Raw genomic sequence first — 27,654 nt, forward strand, 5'->3', positions numbered from 1 at the left:
TTCAAAATTGTATTTTTTTCAGCACTTTCATAAGTGTCTGCCAGAATGTTATCCGCGTGATAATGGTCTGCCATTGTTATTTTCCGATAGTAATAATAATCTATTTTCAAATATCAAAATGGCAGACGTGGTCAAATGGTTTCAAAGTTCGCCAAAAATTTCCACCTGTCTTACCTAAGCGCGCGCCCCGTCCACCACTCTGGGCTTAGTGACTCCTCATCTCATGTATAGTAGGTATAGGGGAATCAACACACAAAAATCCAGGTCTGGTCAAATACATACAGGTAGCTTTGCGCTAGCTCTCTAGCTTCTTATGGAGAGAAAACGTAAACATGTACCACGGGCGAAGCCGGGGCGGACCGCTAGTAAATAATAAAATAATAAATAGTGTATTAGATTTGTTATTGTATCTTGTATACCTACGAATAATTATTCTTACGTCTTGTTGGGAAATGTTCAAATACCTACCTATTGAAATAATTTACTGTTACAAATCATTAGTGTTATTAGTTTTGAGTGAATAGGCATGGATCAGAAATTCAGAATATAATATGCTACTAACTACTCAAATACATACATGTTTACACAACAAACACCACTGACCTCTATAACTATAAGTTATAGAGGTCAGTGACAAACACTATGGATACCTACGCTCGCGAATGCAAATTCGGTGATTTACTAATTATTGATACCTAGTCATTGAATTCGTTTTGAAATAGCCTGTACTTTGTAATTTTTAGTGTTATAGACATTTATAAAATGTGGTGCTCATTTTTTTGTAATAAATCATCCCGAACGCTATTGTATTTTCGTTGTTTTATTTCAAGTGAACACCTATACAATTTTGTCACGAGCCGCCTCTGGCCTCTGGGTGAAATAAACAAGTCAAATGATTTTTGTTCTAATTGTATTTTGGTAGTAGTTTGTTTAGAATTTACATTACCATTGTTTAATTTTTATTTTGTATTTGCAGTAAAATAAAAAGATGAAAAACTTCATTAGGTATATTGTACGACACCTCACTCTGAATCGCGCTAGCGAAATTTTTTCGTTACAGAGCACATATACAACTTTCGGACAATCTTCATTGAGGCCGGCCGGCAAATCGAGTATGTCGAGAAACTTCACTTATTCGATGGAGGTATTCTACCTTCCTTCCTCCACAGTTGTGGGACCCCGACGTGCATTGAACACGCAGCTTTCTGATACTAGTAGCTAAAATCAAAACCACAGATATGTCTGTGATCAAAACCATAATAATATTTTTACCTATTATTTTACTAAAAGTCGAGTGCATCGAAATCGTAAATATGTTTTTCACCTTCCTGGTTTTTTTTCCATAGTAAATAGTGTTTTTGATTTGTTGTTGTATGAATAATTATTCTTACTTGTTGGTTATGAAATGTATTTTGAAATAATTTACTTTTACAAATCATTAGTGATATTAGTTTTGAGTGAAAATGCTTGGATCAGCATAATATCATATTTGCTACTTCAAATACATGTTTTGATAAAAAAAAAAACAATAGTGTAATGTAGGTAATAAAATAAAACTGCGTTTTATTGTAGGTAATCAATTTTGACATTATTTATTTCCCAAAATTACAATAAAATAGTTTACGCCAACAAATATAACTTTTATTTTTATAACAATCCTACTTCCTACTAATGCGAAAGTTCATACATGTTTCAAAAGAAAAACTTTTACTTTTACTATTATTTCAATTTATCCGGTTTAATTAAGACTTAATATTGATACATATGATCATTATAAATACAAATAGGAATTAACAATATAACGAATACGTGGCACAACTAAAATTTTACCGATACCACCCGTGGTCATTCTCCTTTGTGGGTCATTTGTAACAGGATGGCGGTTCTACAGCGAAAAAAGAAAAATGATGGTCAGAACGCTGATACCGGATACCTTAAGATACTGTAATATAAAATATTACTAGATTAGATAAAATATTATAGGTAGTATCTTCACCGTGTGTGACGCGCTTTACATTCACGCCATCTAGAGTTAAATCTTTATCATTTTTGTATACGTCTGTGTGTGTAAACGACCCTGTATGCAATGACAGATGTTAAAACGCATAATTTTACCGAATTGGGTGGATTTTAAGGCAATGATATAACATATTTCAATAAAATATAATATTCAGTAACCGCCATGACTATTCCTAGGTTTGATGACTATTCCAATTACGCAAAAACTCAAATAAACTAGAAATGTAGAATTCAGCGCCATCTAGCGGGATATTGGCTGGGAACAGATCGTTGCAATCACCTTAATATGATTAAACTAGCACCTATTTGTTGTAACTTTTGAAAAAAATACTCGTATAATATACATGTGGCAGCCCTGGCGCATCCGTTTTCTAAAGAGGTTTCCCCCCTTTATTTTCGTCAAGTAGACGCTTACTCAAATTTAGGGCTGTAATGAAGGACTTCAGCCCAAACGACCCTCTATCTCGAATTTTATGTAAAGTACCTCGACGTTTACATACTTACGGTTAAACGAATTTGTATAATCGGTTGGTATTACATTTAAATTTACACGATAAACAAAATTTACATGAACAGTTATAGCATTTAAAATTACATTGAAAATATCACCCCCACATTAAGGTTTCTCCATGCAAAATATATTTAAGAGTATGGTTTGAATTATAAATTAAAACTTGAACTACTTATTTCATAATTAAATTTATTTGACCTATGAATTTATTGAAGTGAAGGTGAAGGAAGATATCTATTATTATGACTAAAAAGATATTTTAGTCATAATGATAATTTTAAACAACTTTAAAAATTACCAATTAAAACTAAAGAATATCAAGTAGAAGCAGTTCGAGTCAACGACCTTTCAAATAACATAACGTGGCCAACTTTCAGGTTTAGTACTTATCATACAGGGTGCCTTAGTCGAGTTATCACGTGCACCCAACTTGGCAAGCCTTGACACGGCAGCCACTTGGCAATGCATCCTGTACAATCTTCCTGATTGTATTCTTGGAGATTTTTATACGAAAATTCAATAATTCGTAACACCCTGTATGTAGGTGCTACGTGCGGCGTAGCTCGTAGCACTGTGTATGGGTTTGTGGTTGATCATAGATTGGGTGAAAATTGTTGGAACGATTATGATGAAATTGTTTGTAGAGCTTGATAGATATAAGGTGCAGTTTATATGTTTTATGACCTAGTGTCATAGTGTTAATAATAAAGAATGTAATAAATTAATACCAACATAGAGAAACTTCGCAGTTATTAATAAGGTTTAGCCAATATTCACTTTTAATATAACATTTACTTATTGAGTAAACGATTTGACTGTTCAATGTTCAATTAATGGAAATTCACATATTTACCTTTACAAAATATGTTCACTACTCCTATTTTCTCCCGTCCGATTAGGGCCCTTCTGGCCTCCTCCACTCAAGCGACAGCCCAAGCCGAGGTTCGAGATCCCCGTCAAGGGGGGACGCCCTTGTGCATGTCGCTACCAGGGTGAACCTTCAGTTCACCCCCGCGTCCGCGTTAAAATGTAGAAGCCCTTCTGGCTAACATTGAGAGACACCACACAAAAAAAAAATACTCCTATTTTTCGTATCGACTTTATAAGCTTTGAAATGTATATAATAACTAGCGGTGAAAGTAATTCGTGACTGCCATCTATCTTAATCAATCCCATTTCAAAACGGTTAATTATAATTATATACTATCAAATCTGTTCAGTCCTAAGTTAATCAACGCAAGCGAACACAGACATGTATATTTAGCGAATTTCGCCCCTATTTACATTACACACGTATGTAATTAACTCGTATTTTTGTTTGCAGGTAAGGCAGTCGGTGTTGTTAACTGCATGGCATGCTAAGTAGACGTGTGACATTCTCGCTGCCTTTCCGTCGGTAAGACAAACATTTGTTGGTGGTGGCGGGCGCAGCGGCTAACAACCTTTTCAAATATTTTCAATTTTAATTTTATTATGTAGTTGATTAAGATTTTGGTGGTATTGTTAAGCGAACGGAAATTAAATGAAAAAAATTTGGAAAATCCAAAAGTGCACGCCTCATAATTTTTTTTTAATAAATATTTATTAACTATTATTTTTGTTTATTTAATAACAATTAAACCACATCGAATCAGACCCTGAAAAATGAAAGGGTTCTATTCCTGAGCATACTCAAGCGTAAGAGAAAAAAAAAGACTCGATTAGTAAAGTATTTCGGTCGCTATCGTGTTAACAAGAAAAAGGATCCGCACATACAGACACACGGACGTCCAAGACAGAACTTTTTTAAACTGTTTTTTAACTAGTTTAAATAACAAAAATGACATCAAAAATATCATGAACGTTAAAAATAGTGTAATATGTGTGTGTATGTATTATCTTACAAGTGCAATGTATGATACATAAAGACATTTTAAGTTTGAAAAATCAGATGTTTTGCGCGAAGTGACAGTAGTACCCACCTCAACGCTTCGCTTATGAGGCGTGCAATATAGAAGGTTAAAGTAATTAGTAGGTATACTTAATTCAAATCGAGCAAGTTTAGGATCTTTCATCGAAATTGCAATCATGAACGGAAGATCTCTTTATATTCATGTTAAAGTATGCCTTATTAAGTGCAAAGTCAAATTGTGTAAAATATACTTGATTTTGAAGGACCTTACTTTCAAATGTGCGCCTTTGTTTTATTAATTTTTAATTTGGTTCGCTTACACAGTAGTTTCATATTACTTAAACTGCATAACAAAGGTTACCTGCCCATATTTATTTAAGTTATTCATTGTTAATAATAACTAAGCTACATATTTCATTCATAATTAACTTTCGCAAAATCGTACTATAGTCGAGCCAATTTAATAGGCAACATTTGACGTCTATCAATTTTATCTTCCAAGAGAGGTAACCTGCTTAAAAACATCGATTAAAGTGAATTAATCGATACGGATTTGAAACATTTGTAAATCGAATTTATTAATTTATGATGATTTTTGTTCACAAGTAATCAATGCATTCGATTCTAGATGTCAGATCTCGATTTTTAGAGTAACATCTCTGGTATTTAAAAAGAAAAAAGGTTTATTGACACAAAATTGTAGCGACGTCAGTTCTTCAATTCAAAAATTGTTTATTATGTTTAGAATGGTTCATCAGTAAAATGAAATCTTAAAATTACTTGTATCGGTCATTATTATTATAAATATGTAATCGTTATTGAAAAAAGTTAAGCAAATGTGCAGATCTAACAGAAAGAAATATCATGTTATTCTATGTTGTCGTTACTAGGTTACGTTGTTGAATTTTGTTGAACTGTCAAATGTTGCCTATTAAAATGGCTCTACTATAAAATGCGCACTGTCATATTGCACAATAACATTAGCTTAAGGCTTAATTTATACACACATAATGTAACACATCAAGTATCTACGTATATAAAGTAAATTTAAATTTTACTCCACATTTTTGACAAACTATATTAAAGTAAGATTCAATTTTAATAGTTTTACTACTATTACAATTTGCATCTATATCTCATCGATGTAATATTAATTTTAATTATTATTAAAAATAATTACGGAAAGGTTGACCACACTATGCAAAGTGCATAATTAAGGTCGGCGCACACGCACCGCTCATTTGCACCTGTACATGTTAACGCACACATGCGCACGCGCAAGCTTACAATCAACATTTGTCATTTGTAAATATCTATTTGTATTGCGGTAGAAATAATTGAGTATTGTTCTAATGAAGAGAATGCAATCAAGCTTATTGAAGAGAAATTCTTTATGTACTTGATTCTTCTTCTCTCCTTATGTTTAACTTTACGATTAATTATATATTAATTAATATATAGGTAGTAATTGCATGTTCCATAAACAGGGTGAAAAATAGTAGGTATATAAATCCATATATAGATATCCATGTGTTGTGTAATTTTCATAAAATTCACGAACAATTCTCTTATTTAAGATATTTTAAGATAGGAATTTGATGTTTAGAGATAGCAAAAAGGCATAGGTTTTTTTACTTTTTTACCGCGGTGAAACATTTCGTTCCCGTGGGAATTTCATTTTTGGCTAGCGAAACCACGTGCGAAAAGCCATTTCACTACATAGTATAAAACAAAGCCGCTGTCTTTGTGTCTGTATGCTTAGATCTTAAAAATTACGAGATAGATTGATTCAATAGGAAGGTTTTAGCATATAATTTATTAGCTAACAGACAAAGCGGACGAAGCCACGTGCAAAAATCCAGTATACATATTGACGTATGTAGTATTTGTATACATCTTCACACAAGCCCCGAGTGGCGAGTGCAGTGAACACTGGCAGGCTTCCAGCTTATTGAACTAATAAGACAATAACACCTTTGAAGGTGTAAGTTGTAGCCAATTATTAGTATTCCATCGCCAAGTATTGATTTTAATACAAATGGCAGTTTGAATATTTATTTTAAATGAAGGGCATATTTTTGTATGATAGGAATGCGAATGTCTGTTTGTGTTTTCTAATTTATCTTAATACAAAAATTTATCAAAATTGCTTGATCGGTTTCAGGCGCGAAAAGAAATATACCTTACTAGCTTACCGCCCGCGGCTTCGCCCGCTTTGTCTAAAACCTAATAAATTATATACTAAAACCTTCCTCTTGAATCACTCGTTCTATTAAAAAAAAAGCGCATCAAAATCCGTTGCGTAGTTTTAAAGATTTAAGCATACATAGGGACATAGGGACAGAGAAAGCGACTTTGTGTTATACTATGTAGTGATATGTCAAAATATAATAATAGATTTATTTGTAATCGTTTGTTAAGTTGTAAGATATATTTATCAGCTATCACGGATTTCGTATGCGCGTGCGTATACTCACATCTCACTCACATTGAAACTTATATTAATTATACAATCTCTGACTTTAGTTCAATGCATTAGCGGTTATTTATTGATTACCTAGTGACAATCAAAGGCAGACAAAAGGTTTTACATAACATTTGATTTTTTTGTTGTTTTTGATTAAAAATTAATAACTTAATAAATTAATAACTTAACAGACCTGTTACAAAATACATAAATGTATTTTGTAACAGGTCTAAAGAAGGAAGTATTAAATAAATATTGAGTTGAAGATTTATAAAAATATTAGGTAATATCTAATGTATTTTCAGAGACAAGACAAACTAATAGTATTAAATCTGTGGAGAGAATGTGTTAAGTTATTAATTTTTAATCAAAAACAACAAAAAAATCAAATGTTATGTTAAACCTTTTGTCTGCCTTTGATTGTCACTAGGTATTTTAATTATTGTTTATTATTCTTTTATATTATATCGGCTTATCTCTAAAACAGCAACAGTGTTTTGACGGTTCTTTGTTACGCCACAGATTAGATACTAGGTTACGCTTTGTTTTAACAAAAAGTTCACGCTACTATTAAAATGGTTAATTTGAAACATAATTTTCGAAAAAAGGTTGACAACAACTTTACGTGCGTAATTAATTAAAATTTATCAACAAATCAATATCAATATGAGTGTTATTATTAAGGTTGTTTTCATACGTGTGAATTACTAAAAGGACGTTATATTTCCTGATAAAACGAGAAAATGTAGAAATTATACCACCCAGTTATATATTGCCAGTAATTCAATTAAATACTGCAAGGTGCGGTTTTCATGACATGATTCTGTTATTTATAGGAAGTGAATTTTATATCAAAACTAGCTGCATCCCGCGGTTTGACCCGCGTAAGTAAGGTTTTCTCAATATTCCTAATCCTTTGGAAATATCAGAATCAAAGTCGCCTAAGTTACCTACTCCTTATAACATCAGCTATATGTCAGTGAAAGTCCCGTCAAAATCGGTACAGCTGTTCCAGAGGTGAGCGAGAACACACAGACAGACAAAAATTATAAAAAATACAATTTTGGTATATATGTACCTTGTATACATCCATATATAAGTAAAAATCTATTATTTCAATATTACAAATAGACATTCCAATTTAATTATTTGTATAGTTTATGATTAGGTTATTAACACGTAGTTTAAATTGTAAATTATAATACATTTTATTTTTAATGACCATTTCCTGATCTATATGTTTGTGGTTATTTCCGTTTGAAAGGTCGTAAATCATGAACGAGAGTTTAGTAAAATTGCTATATTAGAGGACCATAAAAATATTGTTGTAATTATCTTGCGTTTGTTGGTAAAGATGTAGCTTTCTAGTGGAATAAGAATTTTTAAATCGGCCGAGTTATTTCGTTACAATAAAACAATTAATTATCCTCTTTTTAATATTAGTATATATCTTATATATAAAATTCTCGTGTCACAATGTTAGTCTGCATACTCCTCCGAAACGGGTGGACCGATTCTCATGAAATTTTCTGTGCATATCGGGTAAGTCTGAGAATCGGCCAACATCTATTTTTCATATGTACCACGGGCGAAGCCGGGGCGGACCGCTAGTTATATATAAAAATGAATCGCAAAATGTGTTGGTAAGCGCATAACTCGAGAACGGCTGAACCGATTTCGTAACAATATATATTCGATACAAGCGTATTACACAAAACAACAGTTAAGATTAGGGTAGGAAAGGTTGTTTAAAAAATTAAATCTAAACAAAACATATGTTATTTAAATGCCTCTAAAATTATATAAACAAACAGTTTCCCCGAATCTCGTTTGACTAGTAAATCCATACTAATATTATAAATGCGAAAGTAACTCTGTCTGTCTGTCTGTTACTCAATCACGCCTAAACTACTGAACCAATTTTCATGAAATTTGGTATGGAGATATTTTGATACCCGAGAAAGGACATAGGCTACTTTTTATCCCGGGAAAATGACGCGATCCCGGAAATCCCACGGGAACGGGAACTATGCGGGTTTTTCTTTGACTGCGCGGGCGAAGCCGCGGGCGGAAACCTAGTAGTTTATAACTATAAGCAATTAGTTAATCGATTGAACTCACTATCACTACGTCACCCTGGCACAGTTACGGTCGCGGATATTGCATTGCCATACACACATCGACCAGAGATTACAACGGGTCACCATGAAATTTGACTTTGATTGCAAAGCATTAAATTTCGTAGTTTAGGTCGTAATTAGACGGAAAAAAAATATATGGCATGAAAAACTTTGCTTTTGTGTTTAGAAGACTGATTGAAGGAAATTTTTAAAAATCTCGGATTTTAATTTTTTATTGAAAATAAAACTATTGAAATAAAAATGTTTATTATTTTTATTAAGTTTTACTATCAAATTAGCTTACAGAGGAGTGGAAAATAACTTAAAAGTGCACACTTTTACTTTTTCTTTTATGTTCATAGCTACTTTCTCTCTATAAACCCCAAATATAGTCGCCCATCATGTTTTCATTGTATTGGCCTTGATAGCGTTGTTCAAAATTCATGATGTCCTGATGGAAACGTTCTCTTTGCTCTTCGGAATAGGCTCCCATATTGTTTTTAAATTTATCCAAATGAGCATGCAGCATATGTACTTTTAATGACATCCTGCAGCCCATGGCCTTAAAATTTGTAATTGGAATTTGCCTTTCCTTCCAAACACCTTTTACAATATCTACAAGCAACATGTGGAGCCCATGGCTTATCTTGATTCCGTACAGGACAGTCAAAATATGCTTCATAGGCTTCACAGAGAACGTGAGATGTCTTTAGTTCATATTTCACGTCTCGAACTTTAATAAATTGACCACATATAAAACAAAATGCATCAGCATCGTATTTGCACTTTCGTGACGACATTTTAAGTTATTCTGGGCTTGTAAATAATACCTGATGGTTGTTTATCACTCGGGTGCCATCTAGCGGCACAGTGTAAACGTTAATATACCACTCTCACCGCGCGGTCTTTTTAAAAATATTAAAATCAATTAAAATTTATGAAAAAATTGAAAAATTAGTATTATTATTATAACTATCACAAAAGCAAACTTTATACCGAAAAAAGGTATTTTCTTTTCGTTTTTGTGCATAACTAACTGGAAAATAATAGTATAAACTTTAGGACAAAGAACGAAAATTTTTTTGTCGAGTCGTGTTATCTAAGGTTCCGTAGGGTAAAACGGAACCCTATTACTAAGGCTGGGTTCCATCATATTACTTTAACAATAACAAACATATTCAAGTAACTGTTAGGGAAAATATGAGTTACCATTTGACAATTTTATAGATGGCATATTTTTTACACTAACCATAACCGCTTGCATTTCATCGGTTAAAGCTATTGTTAACGTTAAATATAACCGTCAGAATCGTCAAATACAAAATAACTATAAGCAAATAGTTAATCGATTGAACGCACTATCGTCTATCACTACGTTACCCTGGCACAGATACGTTCGCGGATATTGCATTGCCATAGACACACATCGACCGCAGATTATGTTAGGTTCCGTAGAGTAAAACGGGACCCTGTTTCTGAGACTTCTCAGTCTGTCTGTGTACGTCTGTCACCAGGCTGTATTTCATGAACCGTCATACTTAGAAAGTTGACATTTTCAGAGATGATCTATATCTGTTGGCGCTATGTAAATAAATACTTCATAAGAAATCGAGGTTAAGCAATCGTTGACACGGGCATGAATTGGATGGGTGACCAATTATTTTTTTATATTGATTCTTTAGCTTTTTTGTACTCTTGGTGTCGCGAGTTCGACTCGCACTTGTCCGATTTTTTTTATAAAAAGACGCTAAATACTTAGTAGAATTAAGGTCTATGCTCTTTTGTGGGGTAAGGGGTGGCTTTTATATGTTTCACTGAACAATACAGGATGAATGTTTTTATAATAAAATGTATATATTACTAGCTTTCCACCCGCAGCTTCGCCCGCGCAGTCAAAGAAAAACCCGCATAGTTCCCGTTCCTGTGGGATTTCCGGGATAAAAAGTAGCCTATGTCCTTTCTCGGGTATCAAAATATCTCTATACCAAATTTCATGCAAATTGGTTCAGTAGTTAAGGCGTGATTGAGTAACAGACAGACAGACAGACAGAGTTACTTTCGCATTTATAATATTAGTATGGATGTGTAACTGAAAGTACGCATTTGCGTTGCGCGTTATTAATTACTAGCTTTCCGCCTGCGGCTTCGCCCGCGTTTTCAAAAAAAAACCCGCATAGTTCCCGTTCCCGTGGGATTTCCGGGATAAAACCTAGCCTATGTCACTCAGAAATGATGTAGCTTTCCAACAGTGAAAGAATTTTTCAAATCTGCCAAGTAGTTTCGGAGCCTATTCAATTCATACAAACAAACAAACAAACAAAAAATCAAACCTTTCCTCTTTATAATATTTTTATTAATTATGAAAATGTCCTTGTTTTAAATAAAAATAATTTATGTTACTATCCCTTCGTTTGGATTAATGGATACTTACTTTGATTATAATATTCTGTGGAAGTGTTAGCACAGATAATGCAATACATAATCTAATTGTAAACGTCAAACGTCCCTAATTAATATATAATCTGTGGAGTATCTCGGTAATCTGCGTTAGAATGGCTTCATTGTCTCACAAAATGGGACAATGGCATTCGGTATAATGCCCACCTGATTCAGTGAATAATGGTGCTTTTCCATCAGAGATGTGCGAGGGAAATGTGTCGTGCAAGAATGCGTTGAAATGTCTTCTATTGCTCAAAATTATTGATCTAATAAACATACCTCGCACACATCTCTCGAATGTTTTGTTTGCTGCCCGAGGCGAGGTAAATGAAGCGATACTATTGGTTCTTTAAAAAGACGCTACGCATCCTCAAACGTCTCTGATGGAAACTTAGCCTAACTAGTTAATATCACTCAATTACTTTCGATTAGAGTGCGGTGAAATTGAATTGGAAATGCAGAAACAAGATGGCGGACGTTTTGGCGCGGGAATTTGCTAACGGAATATATTTCAGTTTGGTCTGTTTTAAATGAGTATCCAGGGTGATTAAGAGGGGTGTGTGTACATACTTCTTTATCGCTAAGATACTTACAGGGGCTATATAAATATATTGAAAAAATTGTAAGTAATGCAGCACATTTCATTATATTAAAATGAATCGATTTATCTTTACGTAAATATTTCTATCTATAGGTAATTCAAATAAAACAAATTGTAAGTATTTAATCAGTTATAGTTATTAATTTGTGTGTATTTTAAGGTGTATTGAAATGAAATTTCATTCGCAGATAGTCAATAAATATTCAAGTTAAGCCGCAGCAAACATCTAGTTACTACATAATATTATAATCTATCGAATTGCAAAATAGAGTCTATGCAGAGTTACAAAACGCGAAACATTTAATGCGTGTTATCCAAATCGTAAATATCGTTTTTATTTCATAATAATGTTGTGTTTTAAACCGTCGTAAACAAAGCCTGTCAATTATCATACGTTGCTATAGTGATGTCGGGAACAACTATCGATAGTTGCGAATATTTAATTTGTTGTGTCGTAATCGGTTCATATGTAAAGTACTCATTTATATATGCACTTAATTTCTATCCTTTGATTATATGTCGTTTAAATTATTGATAATTATAAGGTTTACGTAAATATTCGGTGTAACTTCTAGTGCTTTTTTCATAGTATTGGAAATTGATGCAACGAAATACTTAATAAGTCACAGATTATATTGCTTATTGGGAAAATTTTAATTTTATCATCTCTTCTATCCCTGAAATTTTGGTTTAAGTGTGTGATCTTAATCGCTGAGCTATTGCTCTAGTGGGCCTCCACAGATCCTACAGCCTACGCGTTTACTTAATAAACGTTTGCACAAACCCAAACGATTAGCTTATCGATAGATTATGCGTTCGATTTATAATTCATCGATAACCTAATCGCATCACTAGTGTTGCGTAATGTCGGCATATCTTATCCGCACAGCATCCGTTCGCCCACACATCGCCACAAAATATAAATGCCTGCCAAGCCCTTTGGTTTATTTTTTATTTTAAGTATTGTCTTCGCTTATTTTATTTGCCTTTTCGATAAAGCTCGTATCGATGTTTTGACACGTTGGAAGAATGGGCTTATCGATTGGTTTAATGATGTTGAGATTTGGGGCTTTCAAAGGCCTTATTAATTATGTGTTTGGGAAATATGGTGTTCATTGCAAATGTAAAAAAATGTTATAACGATTCAAAAGTGCTTTTATAACAAGTCTAATTGAATAAATAAATGTTTGAGTTTGAGTACATTTTACAAGATTTGTTAGTACTTTGTGGGAACCTTACCTCGAATTGGTTAATGTAGTTATGCTGTACTGTCTCGCTTATTATGGATCTGTCTTCATAAAGCTATGCATTTTTTATTATTTTTAACTAGATTCTTCACAAATTCAGTACTTTTTTATTCGATATACTCCTACAGGAATTCAAAAATGTTGTAACCTCCCAATCGAACCTATTTTGCATGCCCTAAGGTGGGTAGATAGTAGATACTTAAAGTTATCTGCCATGTGGTGGGTAGATACTTCCATGTGGGTGGTAGGTAGGTAATAGGTAGATAGTATCTAATGTTTGAATTCCAACTAGAATCTTTCAATGTGCTAAATATTATTAAAACTCTTCACACTCCTTTGAAAACCAGAAAAACGTATGATACTTATACTACTTTATTAGCAAGACTATTCTCCTTAAAAGGACGATACCATAAGCTTTAAACTACAAGAAAGAAGAGCACCATAAACTCATAACTGCAAACTAATTGCCCAACTTTGTCCCACTATAGTTGCGCGCTATCGCTCAATGTTGCCATAAGCGACATTTAACGAGCCCTCTATCGTAATGGACGACGCTATAATCACATAGTTTTGGCGAACGAGGGAGTGTGATACTGCCAATATAATGATGGATGTTTTTTAGTTCTTTTTGGTAGAAAATATGCTATTAAAACATGGGAAATATTAAACAAAAACATTCAGAAAAGAACTATAGTTTTTTATAACGTTTGAAGTTGACACAGCGGTAATAAAAGTGTCGATGTGCTTTGACGTGACCGTCAATATTTGAAGAGGATTCTCTCTTCAGAAAATCTTTTGGAAAAATAGCACGTATATGCTGAAAAAGAGAAGGACAATTTTCTTGACGTGACATTTCACTCTATGTTCATTTCCTGGCAATAGAAAAGTCTACCTATGTTAGTAGTAGAAGCCCGGTTCACAAAATTACTACATGATTTGTTTCTCTTGTCTGGTATAACAAGAACAAATAATGTTAGAAATTACAAGTAAAACAGTGGTAAATAGACAAACAAAGGCTTTTTAATGTACATAATAATTCAATAAAGGATATTTTATTTATTTATTATTTATTTATTTACCAGCAAATGGTGAATATGACATATCTAAATCGAGTTAAATCCTACAAGACTCTTGCAGTAATTCCATAGAAATCTCGCAAAATGAAATCCAACGATACAATATTCTTTTTCATTTTAACAGCTATGTTTACAGGACCGCTATAATAATATACTGTGACTCTTACTCTGTAACAGGCGACGTCGCTCAGAGCGGAATTTAACGAGCGCCTTTATGAAAATGGACTGAAGCTATCATGGCAGTGTTTTACCTTATATTGTAATGATAGTTGCGTCTTTATTTTTGTACCAGTATTTGCACGCAGTTTCGCTCATCTGTATGCACTACGATTGATATGATTTATCATGTGATAAAAGTATCCACGTAAAACAAGTAAATTTTGTTCTATTCCAAGGTATTTATACAAAATTTTCATCTATGACAAACATACAATAAAAAACGTTATTATCTAAAGACTAGGCTATATACTCATATCTATACATATAATAAAATCGTAGGAAAGTCAAAACTGTACATTGAATATTTTTTTAAAAGAATACATAATCCATGATCTATAATCGATATAGAAGCCAAAAACATAGTTTTTAGAATTTTTGTCTGTTTGTCTGTTTGTCTGTTTGTCTGTATGTTTGTCCAGGCTAATCTCGAAAAGTACTGCATAGACTGACTTCAAATTTTGCATGAATATTACTAACAGGTCGGGTGAGGCTTTTTTAAACATATTATCATGCTATCACCTCCGGGGGAGGAGCTGTGAACCTTTTTTTTTCTTAAGCGTACAATCTAAAGATTCATGTTTAAATGTTGGTTTCGGGTAAGCCATGCTATTATCTAGCTTTACACAATAAAAACTATGTCATTTACGTAATTTGGGCAGAGAATCAGTTTAATGAATTTATTAGTATACAAATTTGAAACAGCGCCATCTATGAGATTTCGTAAAAATCAAATCAATTTACATGTTAACACTACTGAATACAATGTTAAAAATTAATAATTTAAATATAATTATGTTATTTATTTATTTAACTCTTTAACCCATAATATCTTCCCTTCCCTATAAGGTGCGCTTATAATTCGTGTGAATATACTAGGTACATTTTTAAAAGTGAGGGTAGATGTTTATTATTTTAAGTCAAACTAGACACCATTACAATTAATCTAATATTGATTGTGTTCATTGGTTACATTTTTAAAAATCTTCGTGTTTTAAAAATTGGATAACGAGGCGGGACTCGAACCAGCATTCTTTAGTGGTCGAATTTTTTCTATTCATTATAAATTTATTGTTTATGAATTTATATTTATAAACAATAATACAAAAAGGTTAGTTCGTTGATAATTATTATTCCTTCATCATTTACATGTTGTAAGTAAAAATATACTTTGACTGTTAATACTTTTGTTCAGTATTTACCTGTATGATTATTGCTTGGTAATTATGTAATATATTTTCATGTCGTATACCTAATTAAAAACATAAGTTTGATGTGAAACTAGCTGGATTTATTTTTACACACTCACAGTCTTATATTTTGTGTTAATGTTAAAATAGTATTAATAGTGTAAATCATAATATTTTTTCACAATTAAAAATATTTCCTTTTTTTTGATGGTGTTGGCATCGAATTAAACCGCACTGTCGTTTCGTTCACAAAAAGTGAAGTTATGAGGACCGAATATGTAGCCGCTTCAACATACGGAAACGAGAGTAACCTGCGTTGTCTGTTAGTTATTGTATAGTCAAATTTAACGTTACATGGAAATTGGAATCTAATTATATGTATACTTATATATTTATATTAAATCTGTAGAGGTCAATTCTGTACATGAAATATATTTCCTAAATAACTATCACGAGGTGATTAGGGATCGACACTGACGCCAAAAATTTTTGTCCGTCTGTCTGTCTGTATAACCGTTATAGAAACAAAAACTACTCGACGGATTTAAACGAAACTTGGTACAATTATTTTTCATATTCGTGAGCAGAGCAGTAACTCTGTTCTCCATATTATATAAAAAATATCTCCCGACATCATAAATGTCTATCTTTTATGGTTAAGCTTAGGAGTTCAAAGCTTTCTGATTATATTTGTCTACTAGCTGTGCCCGCGACTTCGTCCGCGTGGAATAGTGACTATGGGACCTATGACCATGGGCTCAGGGTGGGGCAACAATAATTGTTTTTATTTTCATGCTTCCACTCCCACGTTCACTCCCAGGCCCACGCCAACGCCCACGCCCACTCCCCTTCACAATTGGTACCTACCAGATCAAAGCCAGGGTAAGCGCCCCACCCAGCCCCACCGTGGCTACGCCCATGCTGAATTACTACTTAACATACAATTATTGAGTAAATACGTACTACCATAAAATATAATTAAAAGAATTGTTACTTATTAAAATTTCTTACTAAACTGAGCTAAAAAACTTACGTACCAACTTATTAAAGAAAATCAAGAAATGAAATGCCTAACCTATACCAAATAGTTACTACATAATATTGTAATTAAAAATTATGATTAGTATACAATATGGAAAATCAAAAAAGAAATGCCTAATTCTACGTCAAATTTCTTTTAAATTATGTCATATTATTTTTTAGGAACCAGGGGGGGAGAGTAGCAAATTCTATTTCCTTCCTTTCTTAAATGGATGTTTTTAATAATGTATGGTGTAGCCACTGCTCAGCTTAATCGATACTCAATTTTTATCAAATCCAGGAACAAATCCAAATTAGATGTTTCCAGTCTCACGCACGTAACTAAAGGCTGAAGAGAGAGAGAGGGAGCACGTAACTAAACCGTTTAGACGAAGAAAAGTGTATAGAAAAAGGAATAAATAATTTCATAAACTTCCCGACGATCTTTAAAAATAAATTATTATATCATTTTCATTCCCACTTTTACCCCTATGTAGGTATAATAAGTGGATGAACCGATTTTGATACAATTTATCTAAGAACCAGCGTCGGAAAATATGCTGCCTAACAAAAAAAAAGCCGCATCTAATTCGGTTTACCCGTTAGCCAGCTACGGTGCCATAGACAGACACACACACACACACAGAAATACATAGCAGTCAAACACATAACACCCGTCTTTTTGCGTCGGGGGTTAAAAATATAATACGACATAATTTAAAGGACATTTTATGTGGAAAATTTACCTATTAGAAGTAACCATAATGTTAATTTGACCCCGCCCCCCCCCCCCCTACTACCTCAGCTTACCCCCAAACCCTTGGGGAATTTTTATATGATCACCTGGACATGTAAAGGAATAACTGTAGCGTACATATAACAGATAAATTACGTTTTATCGTACACTGTACAGTGTACAATAGAATGCCTTAGCAAATGTTCGCCGTGATTACTTATAAATTGTCATAACTTTTTTATTTATGAACCGATTGATATGAAATAAACACTAAATGTTAAATGAAAATTACCACAATACATTAGTGAAAACTGCATCTAAATCGGGTAAGCCGTTTCTGAGATTAGCGTGCACAAACATACAGACAAACAGACAAAAAAAATTTTAACTACAGTTTTGGGTTCAAGATCGATTTAATAATAACACCTGCTAATTTTTTTTTACATATTTTCATTGTACAGACATCGCTTTTCCACAATTTTATTATATGTATTGATGATGATGATGATTGATGATTATAACACTCTCAGTCCGTTTTAACTTAATTTTTATTCACTCGCATCAGTGCCACCTAAAAAATCTTTATATCGAAATTCGAGCAAAGCTAAGAAAATGAGAAATAAGAGTTCTCAAGGATCGTTAGAGGTAAGAGGCTTACTATTGACCGAAAACAACATGTGTTATGCCGAGAACCTGAAACCGCTTCACAACGAGAATTGCCTGTGAGACCGAAACCTTCACTGAGACGGTATAACGTCTCACAGCTGATCGCAAATGGCATATTTTATCTCGATAATCTGAAACTTTTACTCAATATGAAGACAGTTTGACAAATAATAGGGTGCACCATAATATTATTCGATCTCTTGAAGATGAACATGAGCATAAGCAATGACTAGAGTAGGGACGCGAATATTACCATTATTTGAGACAAGATTATTTGAGACAAGTACGATTAATAAGTTTGTTTAATGAAAGATTAAGAATTGAAACTATTTGGTCTCTTGAAACGGACGAATAGCGAGAGGCCCGTCTTACTGTAGACAGATTTCGACAGTCTTAATGACTTAGAGGTAAACATAGAAGATCAATCTACGAGTTCGGTGGTGTGGTCCGACAAATATAAAAGTGGGTTTGCTTATAAGGAACCTCACAATTGATTACAGATCATCTTCTGTATAGGCGATATTAACGTAGTATGTTCTTTTTGTAATGCTTTAAAGAAGAGTAAGGATCGGCTTTCGTTTGAAGATATACCAGAACCTTTGAAATCACTACTTTTAGAGGAACATGTGCAATCTAAACAGTTCTTAGACAATATTCGCTCTTATAGTAGTGCGTTTTAAATGATCCTTTGGTGCTCAACAATTATCAGAGGATCCTTTCATGCTTACTTTTAAGATACAAGGTCAAGTTTATCATTTGATAGGATCCCTTTTGCCTGAAGGCCAACCTAAGTTTCTTCAAATATATTTTGTATTCGACTACAACGAATAGTCGAATACAAGAAATCAATATTTCTCGAATTTAAAATATTACAATTTTTCCTACAGTAGGGCGACGAATGTATTTTCGCATAGTAACGGAGGGGAACTCACGGGGGGTCGAGTGACGCGGGCCACGTACCACAAACATGCTTAGTTTGTTGTACCGAGCGCGAAAGAAAGTCATCGTGTTTTTAGCAAAATTACTATGTAAACTATAACGTAATTTAATACTGAGGTACATATTATATAATGATGCGCTCAAACTTTTAATCTACATTTAATTTAGATTATTATTTGAATTACTAAGTAATGTAGAATTTAAATCAAATTCACTCATGCTTTCCTCAGATTTTCGATGTCCTCCGATTTTAAGATTTTCTTATCAGAGTATTCAATTTTAATGTAGTTAATTTTTATAAGAGACAATTAAGAACATTCAAAAATAAAGTGTCACGTATTTTTTTTAAACGACGAATGACGAAAAACGACGTAATCGCGGACGAAGTCGCGGGCAACAGCTAGTATAAAATAAAAAGCAATTTTTTTTTCAAATATGTCGTAAAGAATTCAATTAAAAAAGTATTCAATAAGAATTCATTTTGTGAAACGTATTTTGGGTTTATTATAAAAACGTTATATTGGAAAATGTTGATCTTGGATACCGATTATGAATGTGGTTTTTGAGTATCTTGAACTGATTCTTTAAAGCTTTAAATACCTATACTAAAAATTAAAGTGCTCTTTATTATTTACTAGCAATGCCCTGCGGTTTCACCCGCATAGATAGCGATATCGTTACAGTGAAAAGTCTACTATATAGGTCGGACTATAGGTTTAATTTTTAATCACATGAAAATCACCTTTACCCCGTCCCGTGGGGCCGTGGGTTATGTCGGATTCCTACCGACCAAAACCCCACTGTGTTCCGTCAAGACGCATATTGGTAGAATTCCTCCGTGACCCCCGCACTACGGCCTGCTCGAACAGTATACCTACTATTTTCTGTAGATTGACACTTTTAAAAATTCGTTATATCTTTTGAATGGAATATCCAATTCTTTTCATTTAAAAAGTATTTTGCTGGTATTGAAACAGTCTATAATAAAACATCATTTAATGGGATAAGGATTAATATACGTGTATGGATAACATGGTTTGATTACTGTCGGCACTTTTATTTACTTTGAAAACGTAAAAAAGTTGTTGTAGTAACATAACTACTGAAGATGGACATATGGTATCGCGGACTTTCTTGTAGATATTGATCCATTCTATAATACCGTAGACATTTTTTTGTTCTATCTTCAATAGATTCCGCAGCGCACGCGATGACAGAAGTTTTATTGAGGATTTTTTTACACCTTGGGTTACATTATTGCATTTTTGGTAAGGATCTCTAATTTTTTTGAAAATGCAATATAGCCTATGTTGCTCAGTAAAGATGCAGCTTTCTAATGGTGAAAGAATTTTTGAAATCGGTCCAGTAGTTTTTGCGTGAAAACCATACATACATACATACATACTTACATACATACTTACAAACTTTTCCTCTTTATAATATTAGTATAGATTACCCGATTTCGGAGAATGCGCGCGATTTTATCAATCGACGGTAATAAGAAACAATGATATCGTTAAAATAATTGCTGTAAGGGTTTACGCCAACGAAAATATCGCTAAATTGACATTTTTTTAACGACAATAATTTATTTGTTTTATGCTACAATTTTAATTTAAAAGCAGCATGTTATGAAATGTGTAATGTGTATCCTTAATATACTTTTTAAAAAATTCCTTTCACACCTTTTTGCCACTTTCTGATGACAAAATATAATATAAATTATAAATGTAGTTTAATAGCTATTTATTTAAAAAATGTACTTCTTTGTTGTTTAATTGGTTGTTAGATTAAATAATAAGTCCAAAAAATACGTAAAAATTATTCCAAAATACTTATCAAAATGACTGGCTGGGGTCATCGACCGGCAGCTTAATAAAGCAACGTAAATGCAGACTACAACAGATGTTAACAATACTGTTAGTTTTTTAATAAAATCGCCTCCTGGCGCCGCGCCAACCCTATCGATGTACTTATTGTAGTGTAAGAGCTGCTGCATTGTTAATATTTCAGTCGTTAGTCAAATAAGTTAATATATGATGATAATATGACGAGTTTAATTAAATAAAATTATTTTCATTAACTGAACATTCTATTATGAAGTGATAAATGTAACTTTATATAAGCATTGTGAAACTTGTTAACATAGCAAAGTAACTAGCTACTATAAATAACATGATGAATTATGATTATTATAATATTAGTCGATTGCAGCAAAGATTTTCAATTCACATGTTTTCTTTCTCGTAACGCTATTAGACTCATTTTTGTAAACACCTGTAGATAAAACCTTTAAATTTTATCTTAGTTTATGTGTCTCAGTTTATGTGAAAATAGTACTTAAAATTATAATTGTTTATATTGCTGCCGTGTATACATAGTTGTTGATTTGCATACATTTTTTTATAAGCAAATAGCACCGCAAGTACTAAATTGTTCATAACATAAACATGGCACACAGAAACATCACTAGCTCCTACACAATACAGTGCTGAGAATAATTGGTTCGATCAAAGCGTCTTGCCGTAGCCCGTGTCGGGTCAATGGAACAATGAACAATTTGGAGTGTTTCGTGTAAATGCGGAAAAAGTCGCAAGCGGGTGGATTGAACCCGTGTCTCTAATATTAGCTAACATTCATAAGTTGCCTAATGACATGGAGAACCTATGAACTTAACAAAGGCAAAATACAAAAAAAATCTATTGAAAAATATTTTTCATAGAAAAAAAAAGATCTTTAGGTACTTAAAGACAGGCATTATAAGTTAGGAATGGAAAATGTGTGAATTCCTGATTGATTCTGAAAATATATCAAACTAGCTTTGCGCCCGCAGCTTCGCCCGCGGTTTCAAAGAAAAACCCGCATAGTTCCCGTTCCCGTGGGATTTCCGGGATAAAACCTATCCTATGTGATAATCCAAGTTACCCTCTATATGTGTGCTAAATTTCATTATAATCAGTTCAGTAGTATTTGCGTGAAAGAGTAACAAACACACACATACACATCCTCAAACTTTCGCATTTATAATATTAGTAGGATTGTACGTTTTCAAACGTGTCAATAATCACACTGAAACCTATTTTATAGTACAGTTGGATTACTAGAAAATATACTCACGTTGTATAGTGATTACTCAGCATTGAAAGGTCAAAAAACTAATTAAATAGGTACCACACTATTTGCTTTCGTATTGCTTAAGGACACGTAACGTTATTAATATGAAAATATTAACGGCACATTTATGAGCTACCTGTAAGACTGTATAAAATTTTATGACGTTCATAAACTGTATGACCAGTAGCTTATACAGTAGTGTGATAATCAAGTGATTTGTACTACTGTATGCTGTTGTCAATGCTATGTTTGTGAGAACTGATGGATGGTCTGATAATCGTGAAATTTAGCTTTTTTGATAGACTAGGTCAATCCTGCGACTTTTTATTAGTGATAGATTACCACCTATGAAAACGCACTTTCTGACACGAATTAATTTGGTTTCCCCAGCACTTAATATCAAGTCCTACAGAACCTTTCAATACACAACCTATCAACATATCAATTTTAGCAGCAAAAACAATTTTTATCTCAATGTTTTCCTTGATATTGGGCAAAGAATCAACATCATCGCGGGGGTCCATTTCCAAGCTCTTATGAGAATCTTAAACAGGGTCATTACTAAGTGACGTAAGGGACTATTTATATGATTACTAGCAGAGCTGGCAAACGCAGTTTTATTCCGGGACAGAATCAGTTACGTACAAATATAATATACGACCTATTCTCAGGCGTAGATAAAAAAAATAACTAAAAACGGCCAAGCCGTTTCGACGGAGTTTGATTACAAACACTGAGACATGATAATTTTATTTACACCTATAGATAATGTTCGCATAATAGCTGTTTATTGTTATTTTTAATTAATTATTTAACGTCTATAAGAGTCATATATGGCGAGCGGTATGCGAACTCTTCCTCAAACGAAGCATAAGTAATTGTTATTGAAACACGGCTAGATGTTTATATTACATGTTTATGTGTTTGTTATATTGAACTAGATGTTGTCTAGGATCTTGTGTTAAAGATAGTGATATGTAGATACTTTAGATATGAGTTTATGATACATTTGATTTAATTTGTTTTGTTTTATACAAATAATTATTAATTGCCTTTTAGGCAGTTGCTTAAAACAACCTGTTTTCTTCTGATAAATTCCTCTTAGAAATATCTAGTAGGCAAAGTAGAAATATAGTTTTTTAAACTTATGTAGAGCAGGTATTTATGAGTTTATTTTAAACTAGCGGTCCGCCCCGGCTTCGCCCGTGGTACATATTTACGTTTTCTCTACACAAAAACCATCCTCGTACTTCAAGGAATATAATAAAAAAAGAATTATCGAAATCGGTTCAGCCGTTCTCGAGTTATGCGCTTACCAACACATTTTGCGATTCATTTTTATATATAAGACTAGCGGTCCGCCCCGGCTTCGCCCGTGGTACATATTTACGTTTTCTCTACATAAAAACCATCCTCGTACTTCAAGGAATATAATAATAAAAGAATTATCGAAATCGGTTCAGCCGTTCTCGAGTTATGCGCTTACCAACACATTTTGCGATTCATTTTTATATATAAGATTGTTTTAATCGAAACTTAAAAGATTAGATAGGACATATTACTTGCTCCGGGTGCATTTATATTTGCGGACAAAGTCGCATGGTTAAGCTAGTACCGGTCAAATGTGGCTACTTGACCACATTTTTTTACTTTTTCTTAGCTAACTTATTTATATTAAACTTTTATTAACATTTTATGATTTGTTCATGTCATGAATGATTTCATCATTCACTTTCACTAGGTATTTCTTTAAAATATATTGAATCTTACATTATTTACAAATAAACGTAATACAGGTCAAGTTGACACTGATGTGGTATCTTGACCTTGCACATCAGTTTTCATAGGTAGATGCTTAACATTCTTGTTTTAGGCTAAGTTGCTATTACTTTTTAATTCTTCGACTTTTTAAATATTGCAGCCCGAAGCTTTACAATAAACTGTTAGGCTCTGGCTACCTGGTCAAGTTGCCACGGGATTTGTAATGATTTCATACAAAGCATTACATGTCGGATAGGGTTGTCACAAACAAGACACAAATTTTAATGAACTATTTATTTATTAAACTAAATTTAATACATATGTATATGTATATTACTTAATACTTATATTATAGGTATATAATATAATATAATATATGTATATGTATATTACTTAATACTTATAGGTATTTATTAATATGTAAGGAAACATTTATTTTTCATTAGAAATATGCTAAATCGTTGTCATCAAAGGGAGTATAAGTATCTGGATTGTCCGAAATTGGCAGCAAATTTATTGATTTTACTATGCAAAACTCGAAACAGATAAAAAAAGGAAAAAATGCAGTCACGTTATTTTTTGTGTCAACCCTAGGCGTAGGTCAAGTTGCCACGCAGCGGTCAATGGCAACTTGACCTAATCTGAGGTATCAATGCCCAAGCAAATATTTCGACAGATGAGCCTAAAGTTGGATAGTTCCCACTGTAAAATCAATCTCTAGGGTTTATTACACAACATATCAAAACTGTACTCACCTGAGATGTGCAGTTTAAGCTCTACAAACATAATAATACTGACACCGGCAAAAGATCCTTAGTCACAGTCACACTTCGATACGTTATATTGCGAGAACCAACAGCGTTACCGCTTTAAAATTAAAATATGTTGCCAATTAATATTTTAAAAACCTACCAACATCGATACGTTAGGTCAATTTGCTTTCAATTCTACAAAATTTGATATTTTGTTGTTAAACGGAAGGTGTGGTCAAGTTGCCAAGTAAAGGTCAAGTAGCCACATTTGACGGTATCTTCCGTATCATGACTCGTCTGGTATTTTCCCGTGGTTTGCTCGAACCTCTCTATGTTAATGTTAACTACTTTCGTTATCAGGCTTCTGTCGGACCGTGACATTTACAAGGAGGTTATAAATTTTATATTGCCCGATTTTATTGCTTTTAACATAATCTACGTATAGTTAATTTTCGATAGGTGTGTTTTAATTTAACGAAGATTTATTAATAAAAAGGTTAAAGTTATTGAATGTAAAGTTTTTTTTTAGAAACATGTTTAGAAATTTTGAAGTAAAGAAGATAAAGCCGGGTATCCACTTAGGTTCGCCGTGGATTGCGAACAATGTGTGCTCCGCGAACGTGAACGTGTGTAGTGTACACACTTTAGGCTGCAACATCAGTGCTCCTGTCGGAGCGCTAAATTCCGCGCTCCGGTCTCCAGTAGACACACGACAGACGGTCGGTGCAAACATGCCGCCTCCAGAATTAGTAGGAAGTGCAGCTTATATTTTGATACATTATATTGTGATGGAATACAAACAACCTCCTCGATTTTGGCAAGGTAATATGAATAAGGGAAGAAGAAATAATGAAATAATGCATATATTCATCATTTCATCGGACCACTACATGTTCGCGAACTTAACAAACACACGCTCGCGTCCACGAACAAACTGCGCTCCCCTTTGAGTTCGCGCAAAAAACCGCTTCCGGAGCGCTCCGCCGTGCTCCGATCGTGTTCCAGTCGCGCTCCGCGATCACGACGTATCCATTATGTTCTGTTTGCGGAGCGGGCGCGTTCGCAAACCACGGCGAACCTAAGTGGATACCCGGCTTTATATAACGAAATTTCTGCTTCATTAGTTGCTAAATATGATTATACATACTCTGCGATGCGGAAAATTATTAATCATCTCATTACAATGACTTGTGATGGCATTGATTGTAAATACAAGTAATTACCGAAACATCGCGTTTAAATAATGAACAAAACGCCTTTTTAACCCATCATTACGTACTATATGAGATTGGAACGATCAAGTGCACTTCGTAAGCGTAAAAATCAATATTTTATCACATATTTATTATGATTGTTCCATAAAAATATAATAAGCGACTTGCGAAGCGTGAGTCACAAACAAATTATTCGATTCTTGTTTACGCACCGAGTGATAATCGATAATTCGATACATCGATGTCCGATGCGATGGTTTATTTATAAGCCAATCAAGTGTTCCTTTGCGATGCAAATGCTCGCCGGTCTAGTGGTTAATGTATTCGCTTTTTAATCATCGTGTACAAGTTTGGAATGTTTATGGCTATTTTCCATTGGAGAATGTTTTCCGGAGTCTGATGCTAGGAGATTGTAGAGTGATAAATGATAATACCGCTCCTACGAATAGGAACAAGAAAAACCAAAGCATGACTACTCTCTTGCTTTTTTTCTTAAATTGGGAAGTTTTGCAGAGGATAATTTCTCCAAAAGTGTGGCTTCGTGACTTTCATACTCAAATTTCAGCCTTCTTACATTAGACTTTTGTTTGAGGTAATACACAGTTATCTAACTGTCTAGATAAGACTGAACTGCCAAAAACACATTATTATGAACCGATTATATAATAGATGATTATCAAATGCTCCAATAATGCCTTAAGTTTTTCTTAACTATGCAATAATGTCGATTGATCGAATCGAGGTTGGTTCGATTAAGGGTATGTGACCTTCACATATTGAAGTGTACGGTTACGTATTTTTATTAGTATTAGTATTTTTCCCATATTACTGGCTTAGAGATTAGTATAAGTTGTTAGATAATCTTGGCATTATCAAGAAGTAGGCGTCATCATCATCATCAGTATTAGTATAACGGATAGGAGTTTATATCCATTATAAGTAAGAATAATGTTTAAATAATTTGGAAAATCCAAAAGTGCACGCCTCATAATTTTTTTTTAATAAATATTTATTAATTATTATTTTTGTTTATTTAATAACAATTAAACCACATCGAATCAGACCCTGAAAAATGAAAGGGTTCTATTCCTGAGCATACTCAAGTGTAAGAGAAAAAAAAGACTCGATTAGTAAAGTATTTCGGTCGCTATCGTGTTAACAAGAAAAAGGATCCGCACATACAGACACACGGACGTCCAAGACAGAACTTTTTTAAACTGTTTTTTAACTAGTTTAAATAACAAAAATGACATCAAAAATATCATGAACGTTAAAAATAGTGTTTTTTCTTAATATGTGTGTGTATGTATTATCTTACAAGTGCAATGTATGATACATAAAGACATTTTAAGTTTGAAAAATCAGATGTTTTGCGCGAAGTGACAGTAGTACCCACCTCAACGCTTCGCTTATGAGGCGTGCAATAATAATCTTTTAATCTTAAAGTACCGTTCTTTCTCACGTGATTTTCTTCTTCCAATATGACTATAGGGATAAATGTAGAACTTCTCAAGCTCATAATATAATCAACTAGCTTTCCACCCGCGGCTTCGCCCGCTTTATCAAAAACGGCATAAATTATATACTAAAACCTTCCTCTTGAATCACTCTATCAATTAAAAAAAAACCGCATCAAAATCCGTTGCGTAGTTTTAAAGATTTAAGCATACATAGG

At 33.3% G+C, this 27,654-nt stretch overlaps 1 protein-coding gene across 4 annotated transcripts in view; it reads left to right on the forward strand.

Moving 5' to 3' along the window:
- The window catches only part of Fak (protein tyrosine kinase 2 Fak), a 170,458-nt gene that overhangs the window by 74,266 nt on the left and 68,538 nt on the right, over positions 1–27,654 (forward strand). The window contains exon 3 of one of the 4 annotated variants that reach the window (XM_090116463.1): positions 3,855–3,926. The exons of the other annotated variants lie outside the window; for them this stretch is intronic. Within the exon in view, the coding sequence (XP_089972589.1) occupies positions 3,886–3,926 (41 nt within the window). The 5' untranslated portion in view covers positions 3,855–3,885. The remainder of the gene's footprint in view (positions 1–3,854; positions 3,927–27,654) is intronic. 4 annotated transcript variants of the gene reach the window in all.

Source organism: Colias eurytheme, chromosome 25, assembly GCF_061535395.1.
Source record: "Colias eurytheme isolate Ceu_HAF_F1 chromosome 25, ilColEury1 Martin Lab GWU primary, whole genome shotgun sequence".
In the NCBI taxonomy this organism is placed as follows: Eukaryota; Metazoa; Arthropoda; class Insecta; order Lepidoptera; family Pieridae; genus Colias; species Colias eurytheme.